Source organism: Ipomoea triloba, chromosome 3 (assembly GCF_003576645.1).
Source record: "Ipomoea triloba cultivar NCNSP0323 chromosome 3, ASM357664v1".
Taxonomy (NCBI): Eukaryota; Viridiplantae; Streptophyta; class Magnoliopsida; order Solanales; family Convolvulaceae; genus Ipomoea; species Ipomoea triloba.
The window spans coordinates 25,485,648-25,511,611 of NC_044918.1; the positions used below are offsets into that span (position 1 = coordinate 25,485,648).

The 25,964-nt window shown below is 37.6% G+C and overlaps 1 protein-coding gene across 1 annotated transcript; it reads right to left on the reverse strand.

Annotated features, from left to right (window-relative positions):
• Window positions 1–4,144: 4,144 nt before the first annotated feature.
• On the reverse strand, window positions 4,145–6,862 carry LOC116013130 (protein FAR1-RELATED SEQUENCE 5-like). The gene is made up of 3 exons (XM_031252784.1): window positions 6,763–6,862; window positions 5,464–6,286; window positions 4,145–5,360 (listed from the first exon to the last, which is right to left on the reverse strand). The coding sequence occupies exons 1-3, from the start codon at window positions 6,818–6,820 to the stop codon at window positions 4,145–4,147; spliced, it is 2,097 nt and encodes a 698-aa protein (XP_031108644.1). The 5' UTR covers window positions 6,821–6,862.
• Between the last annotated feature and the right edge of the window lie 19,102 nt (window positions 6,863–25,964).

Genomic DNA, 25,964 nt, shown 5'->3' on the forward strand with positions numbered 1-25,964 from the left:
ATATATATATATATATATATATATATATATATATATATAGGAATGTATTCAGGTGAGGATTAATGTATTATAGAGGACTATGAGGACTAATACGGTGCGTTGGATTGGGGTTTTATGATGGTGTGAAATTAATGATAATTTTTTATTATTTTTATGCTAGGCGGGTGGGTTTTTAATTTGTAAGGGTATTTGTGTAATTTTAATAGGCCTTTTAATTTTGGGATTCCGCTCATATCGTGTAGCCGTGCAGGTTTAATTTCCTTTTCCTATTCGTAAACGTATCTGTGTGCAGTTCAAGACTGTTCGGCTTCATCTTCTCCAATCAGGTTCGTCTCCACTTTTCTCTCTTCGGTTTCTGTGTACTCGCTGGTCTGTGTGTGGTGGTGCGGACGAAGTGTTTCTTTTTTGGGGTAGCGATTGGACGGGTGGTGGTGGTGGTGGGTAGCGGCGGCGTCTTTCGCCCGGTTCGTGAAGGTGGTGCATTTGCTCGGCGGCGGAGTTTTTGTGGTCTGTGAAGGCGACGATGGCGGAGCTAGGCGGTGGGCGACGACGGTGTAGGGTGGCCGGTCCGGCAGAGAGGTCGGCGGTTCGAGGTAGGGTTTCTATTTTTTTTTTCCGATACATTCCTGTTTTTTTTGTTTTCTTGTTGCTGTTATTGTTTTCTTTTTTGGTATTGTTTGGAAAAAATTTCTGCTGTTTTTTGTTTTAATTTTGTTTTTTGAGTTTGTTATTATTATACTGTGTAGGTTTAGTTTATTATTTTTATTTTCTATCACTGGAATGAATTGAATTTATTAATTAGTTTCATTTAGATAAAGTAGGATGTGTATTTTCAAAAAAGATAAAGTAGGATGTGTATTTTCAGTTTTAGATTACTGATTGGTTATTTTATTCTAGTTACTGTGATTTATTTGCTCCCTCATTTTTGAATTGTTTTTGAAATTATTGTCATGTTTTAATGGTTGTTGTGTGTGTAGCATTGTTGTTTTGGCCAGTATGTTAATAAGATAAGTGTTAGTTGTGTGCCCATGATGTATTGTTTGTCTGCCCATGATGTATTGTTTGTGTGCCTTGCATTTGTGATTTGTTACTAGAAGCTAGCAACTGGCATTTTTTTTTAGTTGTTATGTGTATTGTTCAATTAATTATGTTAAGTTAGGAAATATGGAATAAAATATTCCAGGTTGCTAACAATTTATTGTCTTATTCCTTTTTGTAGTTTTTTCAAAAGTTTTGTCTTGTGTCTTATTCCTTTTTGTAGTTTTTTCAAAAGTTTTGTCTTGTGTTTGGGGGGTGTTGTGTTTTTAGCATTATTGTTCTTGACAGGGTGTTAGTAAGATCTGTTGGTAGTTGTGTGCCCATGGAGTGTTGATTGTGTGCCTTGCCTTGGTGTTTTGTGACTGTAAGGTAGCAACTTGCAGTTTTTTTGTTGGTTATGTGTATGTTTAATTAATTCTGTTGAGTTAGGAAGAATAGAATAAAATATTTCAGTTTTGTAAGTGAGAGTAGTTATGATTTTTTTCCCACTGGAATGAATAGAGGCATGTATCAATTACTTCCATTTAGACAAAGTAGGAGGAGTATTTTCAGTTTTAGATTAGTAATTTTTTATTTCATATTAGTAACTGTAATTTATTGTTTCCTTCATGTTTAAAATTATTGTCATGTGTTTTAGGGTTACTGTGGGTGTATCATTAATGTTTTGGACAGGATGTTAATAAGATTGGGTGCCAGTTGTGTGCCCATGATTTTTTGATTGTGTGCCTTGCCTTGGTGAGTTGTTATGGGAGCTAGCAGTTGGTTTTGTTTTTGGGTTATGTGTATTGTTTAATTAATTATGTTGAGTTAGGAGTAGTTGTTTGGTGTTTATATGTGTAAAGTGTGTTTTCATTCATTGGTCTGGGGTTTGTATTAGTTAAGTGTGAGTTAGGTGTGGCATGATGTTGTGTAGAACTATTCATATGATTTATGACTTATTGTGTGCATAGATTTAGTGGATTGTGTGCCTAGGTTTGGTATATTGTGTGCTTCGCTATGATGTATTGGGTTGGTTTTTGGATATTGTGTGCCAAGGTGGTATTATCTTCTTTTTTTGTTAAGTGTGAGTTAGGTGTGGCATGATGTTGTGTAGAACTATTCATATGATTTATGACTTATTGTGTGCATAGATTTAGTAGATTGTGTGCCTAGGTTTGGTATATTGGGTGCTTTTTTTGATATTTATAAACTTTTTTCGACTTTTCTTTTGGGTTACAGTTAAACACTACGGTGTTGTTCGAAAAAATAGACAGGCTGAAGGTGGCTAGGTTTTCGGAGTCATTGGGAGCTGATTTTGCACTTGGCCCTCATAGAACATGGGATGATGTCATCTTGTAAGTATTTTGCGAAGCTTTCATTTCATATTGTTTATGTAGGTTATGCATGGTGTGCCAAGGAGTTAGGGGTTGTGTGCCCCTCTCTATTGCCATGTGTGGTAATTAGTGCTGACTAATCATTTGTACTTTGCAAGAGTGGCAGTAGCTTTTGTATGTTATCCCATTACTTTACATGTGTGTGCTCAGCAGTTAGGGTCATACATTTTTTTTAGCATGGTCTCATACCTTTTTGTTGTTGTTTCAGCTTTTCTTTCCCATCCTTCAACTCAATCATTTTTACCTCTTGTGTGTCGACTTCAAAACCGAGCGGCTTGAAATTATTGATAATTCTGCTTCCACTGAGGCCACACGGTTGAAGTACGAGGACACCCCAGAAAATGTGGTACGTCTTCTTTCTGCTGTGTGCTTGTATGATCTTTTAATAGCTATTCTTGGTGTGATGGTTTATTTTCTTGTTTTTGTATTTTAGAAGCTGTTGTTGACCGAATATTTCACATCTGTTGGTGAGAAGTTCAAGTCAATTATTTGTGAGAATCTGAAGTGTATTAGGATGCCAATGAAGTGGCGGGACACCGAGAACGAGGTGGACTGTGGGGTATATCTTATGCGGCACATGGAGAGTTATGTTGGTGAAAGAGTTAGTAAATGGGATTGTGGGTTGACGAGGGGTGATCGATTGCAATTTCAGATGCTACGTTTGCGGTATATGAAGGAGCTTTGCACAGTTGACATCAATGCACACCGTACCAGTAATGTGGCTTGTGCGTTGCGATTTCTTTCCGGCCAATAAGTTTATTCCTGTTGTGCGTTGCGATTTCTTTCCGGCCAATAAGTTTATTCCTGTTGTTAGTTATTATTTTAGTTTTGGGGTTGTTGATTGAGTTCGATTATTAATGTTTGGTCATACTTTTGTTTGTTTACCAAATACTTTACCATTAGCGTTGCGGTATTATTCGTAGACTATTAAACTGTTTTAAAAAATATTGGATCCTATATATTATAAGATGTTTGTTTTAGTTCTGTGTGATAAGAGGTCAGTTGTGTGCTTAGTGGGTGGGTGATTTGGCTGATTACAGTTTGGGGGGAGAGTTTAGACTAGTGGATGTATGCCGGTGTGTGTATTTAGTTTAAATCGTGTGCCTGGGGTGCTTAATTCGTGTGTTTGGTGTGTGCTATAAAATTAGTAGAAAATGATCAATTTATAAGATAATATTAAGCGTAGTTTCTGAATGTTGTGTGCGTATTTGCGTTATATCATGTGCCTTTAATGTAACAATAATTTTGTATATCAGTTTCTTTATATGGAAATTTGATAGTTAAAATTATTATTTGTAATAGTAAGAAAATTGTTGCTCACGTTCAATCCACAAGAAATTATATGACCAAATAAAAAAAATGTAATTATCCATGTACAATTTTCGTAATTTACTTGCCTAGCAGCCTGCACTGCTTTTATCTTATGGGAGTCTCCAAAATAAAGATCATTGGGATAGTTAAAAGGGCAAGTGTAAAGTTCTTCAATCCACATGCATATCAACAAATTATTCTCGCAGGCACAAATTATTAAATCTTGATTTATTAGAAGAATTTCAAGAACCAAAGCTCTACTTTTCTTTAATGCCATCTCCTACTAGTCAGTAGTCACTCAAGAGCCAAAACTATTGTACTTGAAAATTGTGAATACATGAAAGGTAATTAACGGAATTGTATGTGAGATTTAAAATCAGAGTTATTTTCAATGTAGCCTTACTTTTTGATCTTCTCTATACCTATGCCTTCAGTTTCTTATTTTGCTTCTTCTTTTTGTTTGGGTTGAGGGGACAATTACGGAAGTCATGTCGGGCTGGTTGTTCATCACAATAATGACACTTCCGCCCATCTTTCTTCTTCTTTTCTATTGCTTTTTCGCGTGCACTCTTTAAACGCTTCCCGCTTCCTTTGTTCTTTGATATCTGTGGTGGCTTCACTGTTATGGTAGTGCTTGCAGGTGTGCCATAAAAGGTCTCCAGTAACTGACTGTTGTTGCTTTTATTCTGTGTCTTCCCTTTGCTCTTTAACAGTTTACCTTTGTGTTCCAGCATAAAGTTCAACATTTCTTTCATCTCTGGCATGTCCCCCTTTGATAGTGCCATGTAGTTGTAGAATTCTTTCCACAGTTGTGCTGCTAGTTTCACGCCATCTGCTTCTTTATTGCATGTTGCACTTTGGTCTGTGCCGACTGAGCTTGTGTTGTGTGCCCTTGCATTTTTGGTCCACCTTGGAACTATGTACTTTGGTGGTATCCTTTCTGCATCCTCATCCTTTAAAACTACAAATGCATGCCTGCATAAAATCCCCAACTTGGTGAACTTGCCACATGAACACTCGACTTCATTGTTTGCTCTTTCATATTTCACTGTAAAATTCCTTGTTTGCTCTTCCTTTATTGTGTACACATACTTATCTCCTTCGTGGTCTTTGTTTGTGATCTTGCATGAGAAGCACCCTTCGTGTATCTCTGTTTGGACATCGTAAAACATCGTAATTGTGTATATGGATGTTGCGTGCTTCTCAATCATTAGTGGTGTCTTTGTAGGTGGGAATGAGGCTTCAGACTTTGCAATTAATTGTGATTGCTTGTGACGTTGTGTTTCAATCACACTTTCAAATTGTGTGAAGAACTCTAATAGTGTTCCACCCTTATTGATACATGCTCCAAATATACTGTTTTCGCCCTCGGACCTTGATGTTGTTCGCATAAGTCCACCTATGAAAACGTCGCTGAAGTATACATCTATCCAATTCTTTCTCCCGTCAAACAGTTGTGTGAACCAACTGTTGTTTCCTAGGCCGTACTCTACCATTACTGCGTGCCAGTTTGTCTCAAAATCTTCACGCCCTAGAGATTCGTTCCACACCACTGCATTTACTTTCTTCCTGAATGTTTCGTCTTTGGCTAATTTCGCACCCGCCTTTTCTCCCAATTTTGTCATGATGTGCCACATACTTTAAGTTGGCACACAATCAAATTCATGTAGGCACTCAATCTCTCAAATTGTGGCACACGTTAGTCGCATGAATGAGTATTTGCATTATTTTAATTCCAAACCTATTGGTGCGGTATGTAGCATCAAAAGAAACCATATCTCCAAAATGTTTGTAGTTCTCTTTGGCTATTGGGTCAGCCCAGAATAGTCTTCGTAGTCGGTTTTCTTCGTCTACATCATACTCGAATGTATAGGATGGAAACAATATCTGTTTTTGCCTGTATTTGTCTATCACTGCTTGCGCATCGGCTTCATGTAGCTGTGCATTTACGTCTCTTCTGCAATTTCTAAAGTCCACACGTGTTGCCCCAATTTGATCAAAACCACTTGTTAGTTCTTTGTATAGGTCGAATGCTTTTGATGTCCCTATGTTGGCTTTTGCACAGGCTGCTATGAATTCTTGATGTCCAATATCCAAAGTACGGTTTATCTTCAGGAATGGTCTTGCTAATTCTGAGCAGAGGGGGTGGTTGTGTTGTTCTTGCAATATGGTCACCACATAGTATCCATCTTTGCGCCGCTTAATGCCACATCTTGCCTTACAACCCACCCAGTTTGATACTCGTCGTCGGGTGTTTGTGTTTGGTGTGATGTCCTCACTAGCAGTTTTGGACCCATTTGTTTCGCTGACTGTGTGCCCTTCCCTAGAACACAACAAATACTTGACTTCTACTTCCCCGTCTCGATTCTTCCTGATTGTGCTGCATCTTACATCGAAACCTCCCAAAGATGCATACTGTTTGTAAAATTGCACAACATCATCTATTGTGTCAAAACGTTGGCCGATGTATGGCTTCTTTGTTTCATCACAGTCTGGTAAAAAGTCGTCTCTCTCTTCGTGGGGATTTTCCGCTCTGGCCGTTTCGGGATTTGCTCCTTGTACACCTGGGCACATGATTTATTTAGTGGGTCACACATTCTATCACTACATGGCACACAGTTTGCATAATTATTTCACCAAAGACAGCCATATTCATGCAATTGAGTTCATCATTGTTCTTTCCTTTTTTTTTTATTTGATTCTTTCCAAATAAGTTCAGTTCATGCCAATAACAACCCAAAACACAAGCCATATCATTAAACATTATTTCAAACACATTGGTGTCAAATCTAGTGTTATTATTTTCATAATCCACCCTTATTCACCTTCTCATATTTATGCAATTATGTAATATGCGTATTCATGTGTTCGTTATAATGCCACTGATTGAATTATACATTGTATTCTCTTTGTTTAATTTGAGTCTGTTCATGATCTATTCATAGTCTTATTCAGGCTAGTCACACAATCAATTAATATTAGGCACACAATTTAATCAGTTATCAAACATATTACACCTACTGCAGTTTTGAGAACTTACCGTAGTCGTTCACCGCATCGTAGTTCTGTTCGCAATTCGTCTCGCTATTTTCTTCCATTGTACACTGTAGTTCGCTGTTTTTTTTGCAATTGTCGGAAACCATCTAGAGCATGCGCCAGTTGTATTTGTTCTTCTTAAAAAATTTGTTGTTGTTAATTTGCTGATGTTAATTCGCCTAGAGTCTTATTGCGTTGGTTTCCTTGTTTATGTATGAAACCATATTTTTAATTGTTAATTCTAATCCTACTGTTATCCAAATTACATTGCAATCTCTTATTTGCCCTTCATTAAAATTTCCTACGTGTTTCCATCTTTTTATCCTAACTAATCTCACCCGTTAATTCTAATAATTTGGATGATTATGATGGGTCCTCATAATCCTTTATAATTAGGGGTCCTCATGTGAACGTGGGCCTATATATATATATATATATATATATATCAAATGTGAACTAGGTTTTTCGTTATAAGACTATAACCAAACTAATTTTTAAATGTAAATGCGTCATTTATCAGAACTGTCAAAAAAAGAGGGAAAATCAAATAAATTGAGATACAAAAAAATAAGTGAGCAAGAAGTTAACATATCTTTTTTGAAGTTTAGGTGCACATTGTAGCAATTCCATCCCTGGATAAGTTGCCAAAAGTTCTCTAAGCACTAGTTTGAAGTCCGCCTACAGTCAATTTGATGAATTAGACATCACTTTCTGGTTCACCAATTTTACCATTATTTCTTTAGTGAAATCAATGCATCAAGAACACAAAAGCGTCAATGAATCACCTTACTTTTGAGGTTTTCATATTTAATTTTTCCCTAGTAGTAAAATGGAGAATTCGGTGAAGCAAATTAAACTTTCTTGATTCAAAAGATCCTACACCACCTAAAATATTCAGAACAAATCCTCATACGAAAGCTAAAGAACTGCTTAATTAATAAAAAGAAAATTTTCATCATTTTAAGATTTCATGTAACTTTTGCTGCATAAACCTGATTTTAATCCACAGACAAATTGTCACGGAGCAACATAACCAACATTATGTAGAACATGCATGAATACTTACTCCACTGGAATCAATGCCACTACCAAACTTATTCAAGCTTGATTCGATGATGTTGAAGTCACCAACTGCATCTAATTGACCAACATCTGTTGTGACTTCATAAACCTTGAGGAGTATTAAAACAAACGTAGGAGACGAGGGAGAGGCAACAATTGGTTTAGTCTCACCAGTCAAGATCTTTGATTCCTACGACATTTAATTGGCTCGTACTGCTTGCCTCTTCAATCGATTCCATCACGATAAGTGGTGGTTCCTACTTAATAACAATAATGTTTCTGGTTCAATCCCCTCTGTTCTATCAAATGCAAAAATTTAGTACAATTGCAACTTCATACAAACCAGATTTCAGGATTGATTCCTTTAGAGTTGGAGAATTTGTCGAGGCTTCAAGTGTTTTTTTGGTTGAGAGAATTTTAGGTTGAAGGTAGTGTACAACATTGACTCCCTTTAACTTAGCTCTCTCCCGAATATAACTGAAAGAGACACGCCGATGATATGATTTTTCCCTTTCTCTATCACTTATTTTGTTATATTTTCAGCATTCAATTCTTCTGATGCTATTCATGTTTGCAACTCATACAACAAAGCCAATACCTTTAAATCTAATATAATTATGAAACTAAAACAACAATCACCAAAAAATAAAAATAAATTTGTTGACCTATTTTAGATTCAAATCATTTTTTTTTGGCAAATTAGCACCAATAATCCAAATGCACATAAGACACTACCAACAAAAAGAAGCTGACAAGCAATGAGGACGAAGACAATGACAATCCTATCCAAAAGTGAATTAAGAAAAGTTAGAGTAATTCTAACCAAAAGTAGTATCTACTACATAATACTATACCAAAAGTAATTAAGAAACTGAAACAACAATCACCCAAAAATAACAATAATATTGTTGACCTATTTTAGATTTAAATTAACACAATAAGTATTTGGATAATTGTTTTTAGAAAAGTGAAAATATTAATTTTAATGGCAACTATTTAATGAACTTCTCATATATAATCTTATATTAATATACTTCGAATTATTTATTTAAATACAAATATTGGGCATTAAATCAGTTGCACAAGGTGCGTGATTTTTCTTCTTACGGTGCGTGGTTTATATGCTTAAGTGGCGTTAGTGTTGAAACATAAGGTGAGTGAACCTAAAGCTTAAGGTGCATGGTTTTTTTTGTTAAGGTGCGTTGTTTTCCTTCTTAAGGTGCGTGATTTGTGTGCTTAAGATGTGCCTTTTTTAAAACCTTAGGTAAGTGGTTTGTGTACTTATGGTGCGTCAGCCTAAAGCTTTAGGTGCGCGTGGTTTTTGTTTTTAAAGTTCTTTTTTTGTGTGCTTAAGGCTCGTGATTTGTGTACTTAAGGTGCGCCATTGTAATGCTTAAGGTGCGTAACCGCACAACCGCACAAGAACCCTTCTCCGTACCTAAACCCTTCCATATATATATATATATATATATATATATATATATATATATATATATATATATATATATATATATATATGAGTTTTGGACCATGGACCAAATAAGAACTTCTACAGGAGAAAATTAGGAACCAATCAGAGTTGTCCATCTGGAAAGATCTAATGACTTTAAAGTATGGAAAGATAAATATGGTTGCATTTTCATAAATATAATAACTTGAACTTTAAGTGCAACTTGGACTTTATGTGCATTTTCACTATGGAGTGCACTTAGCAACACCATAGAGTGTAACAATTTTCCATTAAGGAAAAGTAAATGGTGCAAGTTATGATGGCTTTCAATAGCCATTATGTGGTGCCATGTAACAGAAATCGTTACATAACCTATATTGATGATCCTATAGGTATATAAGGAATAGGTCCCCCACTGCTCACGTTACAGACTATACTAACACACCATCTATACTAAGATACCTGAGAACAAGTAGGAGACACTCTGTAGGAATCTACCACTACCAACACTATCAACAAGCTTCAAACAAAGGAAATCTTAAGGACACTATGGCTGGAGGTTAGTAATGTTATGTGTATTATTCCTACATTTGGTGTCAGAAGCCCTGAAATCTCTTCCTAGTTGTATATATTTCATGATATATATTTTCCTGGACATGATATGCAATATATTTTTCTTGAAAATATATTATGCCTATTTGAATGCACATAAATGTGTATTTTCGTAAATGTATGAATTGTGAATATCTGTACCTGCAATAGTTTTATTTTTTGGAAATTATATACAAATTTCTTCCGCATAATATTTGTATATATATATATAATATATTCTATATTTTTGAAATAAAAAAAAAAGGGAGAAGTGTTTTCTGCCCGTGGTCCCCGCTTCTCCTTTCCGACGACCTCGGCCACCATTGGGCGGCGATCGCCGGTGCGTTTTCCCTTTCTGGCGAAATCGCCGCCATAGGGCGGCGAAAACAGCAAAACAAAATCGCCGCCATGGGGTGGCAAAACAGTTAAAAAAAAAAAAAAAAAACCTCGGTGAAGCCTTGTTTCCCGGCGGTGGCGTCGTTTCCCAGCGAGAAGCGTTGAGGCGAGAGGGCGGTGGCTCTTGACACTGTCTTTCTCTCTGCTTGACGGGTGCAGTCCATTGGTGCGACGGAGGAGGGATGGCGATGGCGCTGGGTCTCGCGTCTGGTTGGCGAGCGGCGGTGACTGGTGATGCAATTTTCTGTCGATCTCTCTTTCTTTCTTCCGCTGCGTGTGTTTATTTCTTCCGCTGTGTGCGCTTGCATGTCTTGCTAGGTTTTGGTCAATTGCAAATAAATTAAGTGTTGGGCCGGGTCTGGTTATGGGCCTGACCCATTCCTTTAAAAAAAATTGGTTTTGGGCCTGTTTGTTCGATTAATACTCTGTTTGTTTTGGGCCTTTTAATTTACTATCCTGGTTTATTATATGTACTAGTTTTACACGCGCATTGCGCAAATGAGTTAATGCCCAATGTGTATATTTAAATAAATATTACAAGATTATATATGAGAAGTTTATACATAGGTAATTGAATGTCGAATTTGTTTATTTAAATTTGTAACTCAAAGTATATGAACCCAAGATAATATATGAAATTCATTATAATTGTCAGTAAAATAAATGTTTGCAACTTTGTAAAATCTATAGTCTAATACTTGGTCTAAAAATGATAGTCTAAATAAATACTACTTTTGGTTTGAATTTTTCTAAGTATTCTTAATTCTCTTTTGAGTAACATTGTCACTATCTTCATCTTTACTATTTGTCCTCTTCCTTTTTGTTGGTAGTGTGTTATTTGCAATTGAATTGGGTTACTGTTGGTAGCATAGATGACAACGACATGCAATGAGATTATGATATAGATCAGAAGCTATGGACTTTCCTTTAGGTGTTCTGCTCGGGGTTCATTTGGTTCAACCATTATTGTTGAATGACTTATTGTGGATAAAGAAATCCCTAGTTTAAGGAAAAAGATTAAATAAATTAGTAGAAATTTAAAAATTTTAAATATGATATATTCCAAAGATATTAAAAGGTAGTTTATCGCTTCAATTTGTTAGGTAATAGGTTATTTGAGTACTTTCATTGTCAACAAATTCCCCAAGTAGTTAATATGATTGGTTTCAAACTATTATTTTTTATTTTTTTCATGGTATTAATAAAATACTTGGTAAATAAATATATAACATTATTTTGTATTATAACTTTGATATTTAATTACAAGATAGTGTAAAAAGAACATAATGGACAATGTAATGAATATCAATTGATGAATTTGAATGTACAGAATCTTTGCATTAGTGAAAATAAAGACAATATAACTAATAAAATTATTTTTCTTATTTAATTTATTGATAATGAATATATTTTTTTAAAAATAAAGTCATTGTAGACACATAATTCTAAATTAAAGAAATGCATATGTATCATTTTTTGTTGTAACTACACATTTATTTAATTCAATAAGAGAAAAATAGAGTGATCCCGCTTCAATTTGTTGGGTTATTTGAGTACTCTCTTTGTCAACCAATCCACAAGTAGTTCATATAATTAGCTTCAATTTTTTTTAATTTTTTTTTCATGGTATTAATAAAATACTTGATAAATAAATATATAATATTATTTTGTATTATAACTGATAAGACTCCGAGATACCCTTATTTCAGGCACATTTTAGGGTGTTTTATCGCGTCTATAGCATCCTTACTTGGTAAATTATGTGCGTAAATGCTTGAAAATCACTAACTGATGCACAAAAGCTATTTTTAGCTTAAAAGAAGTAAAACAGGAGCTCCGGGAGCAAATAGGACCAAAAGATGAGCTTAAAGAGCAAACCAGGCAAGAGCGGAGCCACGGAGGACTAATCTGGAAGGCCACACGCGTGTGAGCAGGCGTGAAAACTTTCCAGAAGCTTCCCACGCACGCTCACACGCGTGTGAGAGACGTGGAGACGATGATGCGCGAATTTCAGCTAGGGTTGTCATTTCGGAGACTATTTAAACCCCTTTGATGAATTTTCAGAAGGAGAGTCCAGAAAATTAGTTTTCCTTTTCTTAGTTTTTCCTTTGGAGAACTTTCTCCATTTTTCTTAGTTTTCTAGATTAGATCAATCTCCATTGTAGAAGACAACAAGCTTGGATTGAAGATCTTCTTCTCTCTAGGTGATCTCTATTTCATTTCTATAATTTTAGCTATCTTGTTCTTGGATTAAATTAGCTTTTGCTTGCATTTCATATTATGAGTAGCTAATTTAGTCTAGGGATTTGGATTGTGTGATTGAATATTGCTCTTGTGATGATCTTATTTCTATATCTTGGATCTATGAGTTTGTGTTGATGGATTATCTATTCTTGTCTTTTGATTGTTGTTTTGATGAGATCTTGTTTGGATTTGGCCAATCTAGATGAGAGATTGAGCTCTTGACTCTTTCATGTCTTTGATTAGAGTTAGGATTTGAAGCTTGACACAATCAAAGTTCCTATGGACTTCTTAAGAATAGTAGGATAGTGTGTAGCTTAAGTGTTTGATAAAATTCCTCTTAGAACTTTGGATGCTTGAAGGCATTCCTAAGTCAAAGAAGCCTTAGTACACAAGGTGGAAAAGCACTAAGACAACACACTCTTGAATAGACAATATCCTAGCAATCCTAATCCTTGACCTTAGACACTCCACTATGCAATACTCATGAACACTATGCAATCCCTACCCCTTTTACATATTCACAAAACCCCTTTTATTTTACTTTACTACTCTCTTGCACTCAAACCAACCAATGAACTACTCTCACTCACAAATCCATCTTTCACCACACTCGAATCCTATGCATGATCCAATCAAGTAAAATCCTGAACGTTTGACACACCTTCACGTCCCTCCTTCAAGACCGACACTCGGGGAGTCACAGACTTTCCGTTTTATCATAAATATCTTTTGACGAATCAACCCCTACACAATACTGCTTCTTCAAAAAATGGCGCCGTTGCCGGGGAGGGAAATAGGTTGTCATATGTTTTTGTTTACTTTGATTGCATGAATGTTAGATTTGAGAAATGTTAATCCATTCCATTTAATTTTGTTTTGTTTTTACTTGTTTTTGCTACTAACCCAATTGACTACTTCTAGTCAATTGTGGAAATTTTCATTTCATTGATAATTTTACTAGGTGAATGCACACGCGAGCAAAAGGAAATCAAGGTTTATTACCCTACATTCCTGAAATTAATAGAGCAACTAGAAGGAAAAATACTCAAGGATCACTAATGGTTTCATCAAGCGCAACAAGAAATCCACAAGGAAGAGGCACAACAATACCAAATCCACCCCCAGTTCCAATTAATCCACAAGTACCGATTCACCGTGAACAACCAATCATTGAAGAACCACAAGCTAACAGAGCAAATAACCACGAGAACAATCGTGAAGAGGAATATTATGGAAATCCTCAAGAACCACAAAGATCAATTGCAGATTACATGACTCCGGATTTTAACATGCATAACTCGATCTATGTACCTCCAATGGAGAATGTCAACTTTCACATGCATCCAACTATTCTCACACTGGTTCAAAATAGTCAATATTCGGGATTACCATCTGAAGATCCCAACGCACACATCACAAGGTTTATACGAGCATGTGGGATGTACAGACAAGAAGGCGTTAGCGAGGAAATAGTTCGACTCAAATTATTCTCATTTTTAGTTATAGGAGAGGTAGCACGATGGTTGGAAAGCCAAGACGACAATCATTTCAGAACGTGGCAACAGTTGCATCGTGAATTCATGAACGAGTTCTTTCCCATTACAAAAACTATGAGGATTAGAAGGATGATACAAGAGTTCAAACAAGGAAGACTTGAAAGTTTGGGAGAGGCTTGGCGAAGATTCAAAGTTCTTAAAAGGCAATGCCCACAAGATTTGATGCACCCATGTGACATGATTAGCTCATTCTATGGAGGGTTGACAGATAAAGGGAAAATGTCGCTTGACTCATCCTCCAGCGGTGCCTTTGTCTCCCTAGCTTTGCAAGAAGCTGAGGAACTAATCGAGAGAATATCTAAAAACACATCCTGTTGGTATGAACGAAGAGGAGATCATGGAGGACTTTATGAAGTTGATAATCGAGTGGCGAGCGAGGCCAAAATCGAAGCAATGAATCACGAAATCAAAAAGCTACAGGCTATGGTAGAAAAAAATGGAAGGAAAGCCCAAGCCTTGCATGGCATTGGCACTTTATTGTAATATCTGTGGAGGACCTCATGACACCAATATTTGCACTTCTACGTCTGCATCTGAACAAGTTGAGGCGGTAGATTATCAAAGGAACTCCAATTTCAATGCTTATGGACAAAACCAAAGATCAAACAACAATTGGAAACAGAGAGAAGGTTGGAACAATAGCAACAATGATGGATATCAAGCGCAAAGACAATACAACTATGGAAGCAAGCCTGCATATGGACAGAATGACAAGAACAGACTGATGTACAATCAAAACCAAGGAAATGGAAATCAAATGACCCAGTTCAGGCCACTATACGACTCTCAACTTGATTTCGCTCAACAAAGGAGGGATGACATCCGTGAAGTAGAATAAAAACTTACAAGGATGATCATGGAACTGAAAAATGATCGGGCAAATTTGAAACAAGAAATTACTCAAGAGATTAGACAAGAAATTTCTAGTCTTCGACAAGAGTCTAAGGCCACACTTAAGACAATTGAGAATCAAATTTCTCAAATGTTTAAGATGATGTCAGATCGCCACTACGGACAACTCCCGAGTAATACTGAAAACAATCCGAAAAAGAGAGTCAACGCCATTGATGCCAAAGAAGAAACACATGTGAAATGTGATCCAATGGATGCTATTTGTGGAGCATGTCAATGTAAGGTAGATGACCAAAGGAACAAGACTACCTCTTGTAGTCCCAATCTCGAATTGAAGAATGCGAACGGTTCATGCACCATATCAATGAAAGAACACAAGGAGAAAACCACTTTGGATGAATGCCCGAAAGAAAAAGAGCTACCACGAGACAACATCAAAAGTTCAAAAGAGAAAGAAACGGCTCGAGAAGGTACAATTAATGCTTTTATCCGAAAATTTTTGAATAACAAAGAATGCCGTGAGTTGTTTGAGAATGACATTTGTGATAATTTTACTTGTTTAAGCCAAGAATCTTCGGCTTGTTTGACTGAGGGAAACCCCAGAAAGAAGGGTGACCCTGGAGCTTTGTTGATTCCTTGTTCTATACAGAACATGGAACCTAGAAACGCTCTTGCTGATCTTGGTGCTTCTATTAATGTCATGTCTTCAAATTTCTTTGAGAAATTGAACTTACCATACTTAAAACCGACGAGGCTGACTCTACGTTTAGCTGACGGAACCACACGGTATCCCGAAGGCTTAGCGGAAGATGTTGTAGTAAGAATAGGAAAATTTCTTGTGCCTGTCGATTTTATTGTTTGTAAGATGGGTGATGATGATCCCCATGAATCCTTAATTCTTGGAAGACCATTTCTGGCTACCTGTCGTGCACGAATAGATGTTAGTTCAGGTGAAATTACCCTGAGATTCGATGGACAAGCCACAAATGATGGAAAAGAAAGTGCGAAAGAAGAACCTGATGAGGATGAAAGGGCAAAGGTCAAAGCCAAAATGAAACCAAAACCAAAGTGGAAAAATGATAAGCTTACATGGAAGAACACCTGGGTACCAAAATGCTTCTTACCCACCACCAAGGAATATGGCTGAATTCAAACCAAAGTATAATGCGTCTAGCCAATGACGTAAACTGTGGCGCTTCTTAAGAGGCAACCCAAGGTTTTAATAATATGTTTTTTCATTATTTCTATGCTTTCGTTTTTAATGTTTTTGTTCTAATAAATTTCTACAATCATTTTGGAACCATGTTTTGAGGACTAACTTGTAGGAGTCGGGACTGAAAATTGCTTTGGAAAGGCTAAGTTTGGACATAGGTATGGAAGGCAAGGCCAAAAATCGGGAGAAAATAATGCAGAGGACCTACACGAGGCTCACACGTGTGTAGCCGTGCGTGGGAACGAGGCAGTAGCCTCCCACGCACGCTCACACGCGTGTAGCCAAGCGTGGGAGCGAGACAGAGAGCTCTCACGCACGGTCACACGCATGTGACCGGCGTGGAAGCCCCCTACGGGTTTAAAACCCTTGTTCGGCCACTCCACGCTATTTTGCCCCAAAACACCACTTTTCTCTTCTCTTCTCCACGCAAGGAAGAACCAAACTCAAGGTTTGAACATATCTCTTACTTTTTACCTTCAAAGAAGATCAAATACATCAACATCAAGGTAATTTCTCATCTTTTTAACTCTTTATCCTTGAATATTCATGAGTTTGGAAGAGCTTGAATGAGAAATTTATTCTACTTTGCCTTGCATGATTTTGAATGTTTTGAAAGTTTAAATTGGTTTATAATGCTTCATAGAACTATCCTTTGATGTTTTCTTTCATTATTGATGGTTACATTGATGGATTGTTATATATTTTTGAACTTCAAGTGTGAACACCATTGATGAACAAATGGGTTTGTTAGATTTCTTGTTGAAATTATGAAATTGATGCTTGAATTGATGAATAAACTTGTTGTAGAACTATTATTTGCCATCAATTTGACTTTTCACATGCTACATTGCCCAAATTGAATTTTCAATTTCAAACCCTAATTTTGAATTTGGGGAAGAAGATGAAGTTGACTTTTTGAAAATTCTTGACTTTTGTAGTTGACTTCTTATTTGACTATTAAATTGATATATCTTATGATGATTTTATGCATGTGTGTGATAATGGAATCATATTGTGGATATTCTTATGCTAGAATTGTCCAAAATATAGGGGAAACTATGGCGAAATTTTCGAAAAATTCTTAGCCCTATATGTTTGAAATCTATTATCTTGACAAGGAATTTTACACAAAAATAATGGTGACTTATTCAAAGCCAATTACCATGAATGTTAATTTCTATAATTTGTAGGATGGGACGCTCGAAGGAAATTGCGAAGAAATCAAAGCATGATGTAGGAGAATCGAGTCGATCAAGGACACGACAACAAGCTACAGCTCCGCAGGAGCCGGGGTCAAGGTCACTACGGCACTTGACACCCGTCCAACTCGCAACAGTGGATAACTATAAAGGAAAGCAGCTTTCTGTTGGCCGTCACTTCGAAGATAATGTCTTAAGAGAATTTGGTTGTTTGGCCGAAGTAAATAGGCTTCTTAGGTACCCACAGCTCCGCTATCTGTTTGAGTGGAGAGGACCCACCTATGCGCCTGTCACTTATGAATTCTTGGCGACCTTGGAAATCAGAAGGGAAGCCAACAATGCAAGAGAGTCTATTTCATTCACTCTTTTCGGCAACCATTACAGTATGTCTGTCAACACTTTGGGTGTTACACTCGATTTTCATGATGCAGTGAGCGTGTCCATGCCATATTTCAGAGATTTCAAGGAAGATTTTGATTCAGACGAAGTTGCTAGACGATATTGGAGAAGCATCACAAACAATGCCCCATACAACTCTTCAAACTTGAAGGCAAAGCTCATCACCCGCAATGCTCTGAAGGCTATCAGATTAGCCTTCGCTATAAATCTCTTAGGAAGAACCACAAACCGCAACAAGGTATACAAGCAAGATCTATTCTACATGTGGTGCATGGAGAATGATGTTGGCATCAACTTGGGCATTCAAGCTAGAAAGTGGCTCCAAACCCAGCAAAAGCTGGGCATTCAAGCTAGAAAGTGGCTCCAAACCCAGCAAAAGCCTAAGGTTCAGACTGTGTTTATTGGACCTTTTGTTACTAAACTGTGCATCGAGACTGTGTTTATTGGACCTTTTGTTACTAAACTGTGCATCGGGTCTGTGTTTATTGGACCTTTTGTTACTAAACTGTGCATCGGGTTGGGCCTACTGAACCGGTTGATGGGGGAGAGATCTGAGGGTTGCACAATTTCTTTTTCCGTGGGTGAGTTCTTTGCCGCTGAACTAAAGCTTGGAGGTGATGATGCACCTGATCTAGAGGCTTCTGATGAGGATGATGATGAGGACGAGGAAGAGAATGAGGAGGAGAATGCTGCACAGGAGCAAGGCCCTACTCCAATGGATTGGGACACAACTCAGAATTTTCATAGGCAGCTCCATGACGAACAGATGAACTACTGGCGTGAGCAGCATACATGGCAAGAAGGCCACTTCACATCCATCTCCGCGAGACAGGATGTCCACACCGAAGATCTCAACCGCATGAGAAGGGCGGTGGAGGAAAATGATAGGAGAATTGCCGCTCTTGAAGCTAGATTCGACAGGCAATTCCATCCCTTTGGTGATGAGTGATACCTTCCTTCGATTTTTCTCGATCCTGACCCATTGACACTTGATACTGAGTTCCTTGACTTTGGTTACTATGGTTGCTAGCCCCATTTGAACAATAGGATCCCTATGCGCGGGGTTCCGCCTTTTATTTTCTTTATTTCTTTACTTTGCTTTACTTATCTTTATTGCTTTATGTTATTTAATTTCCAACTGCTTTACTTTTCTGCATTTTTATTTGAATAATTCTACTTATTTATATGCTTTATTATGTAAGTTTTTGTTATTTTTATTGCTTTTATATTTTTATCAGCTTATAATAATTGAATAGCACTCCGAAAACCCTTTTTGTATGTTATGTCTCCATTTCTTATAGAGCATCTATAACGGGAGCATGCCTATGCTGGAAGCTAAAGTGTGGAAAGAGGAATGCATACTTGGTTTATCCTCTTATCCCTTTTCTAATTTTAAACCCCGTTTTGATCTTTAAAGTGTGGAAATATTTTCTTTATAGCTCTGTGTATGAGTATACTAGAGTTTACCATGATTAATAGGATCGTTTGATGCATACCCTTTATCCCAGAGCAATTTCCAAAGTGTGGAAATGGATCTTTATTTGTCTACCCTTAGAATCCCTGTTTTTTCATTCCTTTACCCTGTACGTATGGAAACATCGAGGACGATGTTTACTTTAAAGTGTGAAAAGGACTAGAGCTGTCAAAACGGGCTCAACCCGGCGGGTTGAGCCCGTTTAACCCGTGTCCTAGACGGGTTGGGTGGCTCAAATCTCAGCCCGGCCCGTTTTCAACCCGGCCAGTTTAACCCGCTTAAAATCCGGGTTAAACCGGGCTGGCCCGCGGGTTAAACGGGCCATAGTATATTATAGTAAAAGCTAATCTGCTAAAGTGCTAATCACCTAAACCTAATTCCCTGATTCTTTGGCTCTGCTCAACTGCTCTCTGCCTCTCTACGACCTGTCGACCTCCACCAGGCAAAACCAAAGACGAGTCCTAACTCCTAAACGGAAAACGGCGAGGCGGCGACCGGCGACCTTCAACGCTTCTCCAGTTCTCTCGTCTCGACTGCGAAGACGCAAAGTGCGAACTCAAACGGCGACCACTCCTACAGCTCCGGTCTCAAAGCGGAAGAGTGAAGAACGTCGAGCTCCGAGCAACGACCTGCGCTATACACCGCTACCGCTGTCAGATCGGCGACCGTCGAGCTCCAAGTCTCCAACGGTGACCTACGGACTTGCGCGCTGCCAGCTGCCCAGCTCCGGTCTTATCTCCCTACTGGCTACTGTGATTGATTTTTTTTTTTAAAGATCAAAGTGGGAGGGGAAGGGCAGAAGGCTACTGTGATTGTTGATTTTTTTTGGGTTGAAAATTTGAATACAAATATTAATAGGTCATAGGTGTTCTTTCAAAAAAAAAAGAAAGATAGTTCATAGGTGTGTGATTGAGTGTTTATTGATGGATGATTGATGAAAGATTGAAAGCTTCTCCCTTCTCTACTTTTATTATGGTCATGGATGGTTGATGAAAGCTTATAAATTCTAATGTTGTTGATTGTTGATTGAGTCTTTTATGTTTATGGACAATTAGTCTGTGAACTGTGAAATTATGCAGATCAATTGGATATTTATTTATTTATTTTTTAATTTTTGTATTTTATTTTTTTAGACGGGCTGGCCCGTTTATCCCGCCAGCCTGTCACATACGGGTTGGGTTGCAAATCCCAACCCGTTTAGAAAAACGGGCCTGGCCCGGACCGGCCTGTTTTAGGTCTAGCCTGAGGCGGGCTAGCCCGTATGGACCGGGCTGGCCCGTTTTGACAGAACTAGAAAGGACGCACTTTGTGCTTTACATGCTTACATGCTTAGTATTAGAAGTTGAAGCTCTTGGGAATGATAAGCGGGTGCATTTGCAGTTTTGAAAAGAGAGTTATTATTTGTGTTATCTAGGGAGAATTTTGACTGGATGCCCAAAAATTTTTACTCTCGAAATATCTTTGAGGAAGTTACTTTTCGCACCCATGAGAGTGTTTAGAGCCAAATAAGTTTATATTCTTGCCTGCTTGCATGATGTTCACCTCTTATTTACGTAGGACCTTAGTCAAGGATCTTTCGAAGTGGGAGTGTGCACTCTTTAATTTTAGAAAGATAAAACTAGCCAGGCCCGGAATTGAACTAACCTTGGTAGGGCATGGGGCAAAAGGTGAGCCTAATGGTAAGCTTAATGAGAAAACAAATCCCTTGATCATAAATAGAAAAAGGCATGAGGGGTTGACACGAGGAGAAGTCGAAAAGGCAAAAGGCCAATCACCAAAGAGTTTAAAATTGAGGGAAGCCAATTCGTTGGGTTGTGTCCAAACCATAGTCTTCGGTAAGCAAAAAGCTTTATCTGGAGTCGGTTGTTCACATAAAAAGACCCCAAGAATTGAGAAAATAGAGCTAGGATTCGAGTAACCCATTGCACTGACCTTCGAAAAAGCATGGAGCTCCATGTGAAGTCGGGTGACTCGATGACGTTATCCTAGGAAGTGAGAAGAAAGAGGGATCGCGCTAAGCCAAAAGCGGTGAGTGGTCCATGCCCCTACCCTCATTTACATTTACGTTGGGCTTTGGCGTATAAGGATGGAAAGTTGATTAGCTAGTGCACATTATTCCCACTAGTAGGATCGGCTAGAGGCCCTATTTAAATAAGAAGGTGAACCAAAACTTTGGAAATGCATGCTTGCGTATGGTGCGAGAAGTGTGATCCCTTGTTTTATTTGTTTTATCTACGAAAGATTTTTATTTCTCGAAAATATTTCTTGAGTTGCTGACATCTGACCAAAATCCTTTGTAGATAACACAAATGATTTCCCCCGTTTCAACAGTCTTAGACACCCATTATTTTGACTTGCCAAAAGCTTTGTTTTGCATGAGAGAGTATCTCGGAGACTTATAAGCTTAGAGAGTCAAATGTCTTGCTTGAGGACAAGCAAGAAACAAAGTGTGGAAAATTTGATAAGACTCCGAGATACCCTTATTTCAGGCACATTTTAGGGTGTTTTATCGCGTCTATAGCATCCTTACTTGGTAAATTATGTGCGTAAATGCTTGAAAATCACTAACTGATGCACAAAAGCTATTTTTAGCTTAAAAGAAGTAAAACAGGAGCTCCGGGAGCAAATAGGACCAAAAGATGAGCTTAAAGAGCAAACCAGGCAAGAGCGGAGCCACGGAGGACTAATCTGGAAGGCCACACGCGTGTGAGCAGGCGTGAAAACTTTCCAGAAGCTTCCCACGCACGCTCACACGCGTGTGAGAGACGTGGAGACGATGATGCGCGAATTTCAGCTAGGGTTGTCATTTCGGAGACTATTTAAACCGCTTTATGAATTTTCAGAAGGAGAGTCCAGAAAATTAGTTTTCCTTTTCTTAGTTTTTCCTTTGGAGAACTTTCTCCATTTTTCTTAGTTTTCTAGATTAGATCAATCTCCATTGTAGAAGACAACAAGCTTGGATTGAAGATCTTCTTCTCTCTAGGTGATCTCTATTTCATTTCTATAATTTTAGCTATCTTGTTCTTGGATTAAATTAGCTTTTGCTTGCATTTCATATTATGAGTAGCTAATTTAGTCTAGGGATTTGGATTGTGTGATTGAATATTGCTCTTGTGATGATCTTATTTCTATATCTTGGATCTATGAGTTTGTGTTGATGGATTATCTATTCTTGTCTTTTGATTGTTGTTTTGATGAGATCTTGTTTGGATTTGGCCAATCTAGATGAGAGATTGAGCTCTTGACTCTTTCATGTCTTTGATTAGAGTTAGGATTTGAAGCTTGACACAATCAAAGTTCCTATGGACTTCTTAAGAATAGTAGGATAGCGTGTAGCTTAAGTGTTTGATAAAATTCCTCTTAGAACTTTGGATGCTTGAAGGCATTCCTAAGTCAAAGAAGCCTTAGTACACAAGGTGGAAAAGCACTAAGACAACACACTCTTGAATAGACAATATCCTAGCAATCCTAATCCTTGACCTTAGGCACTCCACTATGCAATACTCATGAACACTATCCAATCCCTACCCCTTTTACATATTCACAAAACCCCTTTTATTTTACTTTACTACTCTCTTGCACTCAAACCAACCAATGAACTACTCTCACTCACAAATCCACCTTTCACCACACTCGAATCCTATGCATGATCCAATCAAGTAAAATCCCGAACGTTTGACACACCTCCACGTCCCTCCTTCGAGACCGACACTCGGGGAGTCACAGACTTTCCGTTTTATCATAAATATCTTTTGACGAATCAACCCCTACACAATACTGCTTCTTCAATAACTTTGATATTTAATTACAATATATTGTAAAAATAAGATAATGGACAATGTAATGAATATCAATTGATAAATTTGAATGTAAATAATCTTTGCATAGGAGAAAATACAGGCAATATATAACTAATGAAAATGTTAGTTTATAATGCACGGGTGTACGTTCACTACCGAATTTAAATATCACAAAAACCGATCTCGATCAAGAATAATATTTGGAAGGTATAGCAGAATAAGAGACAAATAATTATAAGCACAGATATTTGATAACGCAGTTGAAGACTGCCTTCTATTCTGTGGGGCCACGCCCAAAATACTTTTCAGCCAAGTGCAACTCTAAGTTTTTACACTTTACAAGATTCAATGAATTACACAAACTAGGACTAACACCTATTTGAACCACTAATCTTGTAAGTAACTTTCTGAAAAATAACGAATTACAATTTTGGATAATTCTACAAATTACACAAATTGTAACGAACCTGATTTTCCAAACTTAATCGTTGAAGTCGTGCCACTTCGAATTTTCCTCCGTTCAGCTTGTTGAAGTTTTCTTCTAAGTAGAATGTTATTTCAATAGTGTCTGAAAACTTCAAATTGATTGCTATTACACAACGCCAGTTTATAGGAAAAAAACTCCTCAGACTTAGGATCATAATTATATGGACGTGTGGCTGTAGCTCCACTTGATTTCTTCCACATTTGTAGCCTCATTTCAACCTTCCACGTACTGAAATTGAATGTATGAACATGTGGCTTTGAATATGTCATCTGATCTCAACCAATATGTCATCCCATCCTTTTAATTTATGCAGTGCAGTAGACTAAGCTTCATTTACATGCATTACATTTATTTGCATGTATTAAACTCATCTCATATACTTTATACGTGTAGGTCCATGCATTACATTTATTTGCATGCATTAAGCTCTTCTCATATACCTCATACGTGTAGGTCCAAAAAGACCTCATACGTGTAGGTCCAAAAAGCCTAATCTTCATGTAATTCATGTACTGGACTCATAATTAATTTATCAACATTTAGCCAACATGCTATTTACAGTATCACAAACTCCCCCTTTGGCATATGTTGATCAAAATTAATTGTGCTCCCCCTGAGTAGAACGTTCTCCCCCTTTTGATGAACAGGTGCCAAAAAAAACCACTTTCGAGGCAAAATCAAGTAGGAAGCCATAAATTTCTATCACGAACAATAAATGCATCGAATGTAACTAGATAGAGTATCACTTAGAAAGCGACCAAACAAAAAAACCGCAATGAATTTGTAGCTATGAATTTGTGAGATTGTGATAGATATACGACAATATATAGAGCAAGCCTTTGAATTTTTTTATTTTTTTATTTTTCAAACTCGAAGCTGTATATGTGAGAGTTTCATGAGTATGTGGAATTATCATGCTGCATGGGATGTGTACGTGGGGGGGTTCATGTAGCATGGTCAACATGCAAAGAAAATTTGATTTGCCATGGAAGCGCAAGCGCTAGAAGAACAATTTTGGACTTTTGTCATTTTTTTTTTTCGATTTCTTTGAGGTGTCCGGGTCTTTCTCTGTTCGTTTAACGGTCCAGGTCCACCCAACTAATCCTCGGTCACAACGCAAAAGGAAGTAGGTATATGGCTGTAAATAGAGGTGGCACATTTGTCTTGATTGTTTGGTATTTCAAATAAAATACTCATTGCAAGAGTGTCAGTAGGAATTTGTTGACGGCTTGGCATACATGCATACAAATTCAATATACGGAGCAAATGTAAGGTGCCCTAGCAATATCAACATCTACATCTAGTCACATTGGAAGAGTTTATTGAAACTAGAAGAAATTATTGACATACCAACTATATTTGACTTTCAAACGAAACAGATCAACGATTACCATTTGGAGAGTGGGAATCAAGCAACGCGAAATTTAGTGGTGTCACCCGGTGCTAGCGGTGTATAACCTGGATTGGAGGCAAATGAGTCAGCAGGATGGTGCGAGGGCCTGGCAGGTGCAGCAGATGAGTCAGCAGGATGGTGCGAGGGCCTGGCAGGTGCAGCAGAGTCCCATAATAGTGAGGACAAGAAAGCAGCAGGTGCAGCAGAGTCCCATAATAGTGAGGACAAGAAAGCATTAGGTGCAGCAGAGTCCCATAATAGTGAGGACAAGAAAGCATTAATAATCTTTTCTCTAGCTTGTAGCATTTCTTGTTGATCAGCAATCCATTTCAATTCTTCGTGAAGGAAACTAATAATTCGATGACTCATAGGAAACGATGTTGTAAACTTCGTAACTCCAATGTCCTCGGCATGATCATGGACTAGTAAGCGTGAGTCCACTTTAATTGGTACGGCCTCCGTCTCAAAACAATCATCTTTATTGACTTGGAATCCCTGCATAACAAGCAAATTAAAAATCATGTTAGGTAAAATGAGTTCCTTTCTCCTTTGTTTGCCATCCCGAGCGTCAAGCACTTGATCAAACAAAAGCTTCCCTAAGTTAATTTTTACGCCATTTGCAATTTTGTGCAAAAACACAGCTAATGACGCTTTGACATAGCTTTTGTGTTTTGTTGGCATCCAATTATGCAGGGCAACTTTATGCAACAATGCATATGTCGGAGTGAGAATGGCTGATTGCACAGTATCTTTAATTGTCCACAAATGCTTGATCCCACCCGTCAATTCATATGCCACGATGTCTAAATCCTCTTGATAGTCATCATTTATATTTGGTGAATCAAATAGGGAATTAATCACGGTCGGATTAAAAACATAAAACCTTCCTCGTAGAAAAACCTTCCCTTGTTGAACCAATTCCGGTACTAGGTTTGTGTAAAATTCACATACCACTATTTTCACAAACCTATCAATTCTGACAATAGTTTGCGACAGACCAACTTTTTCAAGTAACCCTGTGACTCCAGGGTGTAGGCTAAACTCATCCAGAAGAAGTTTCCGTTGGCAGATAAAATTTTTTTGTATCATG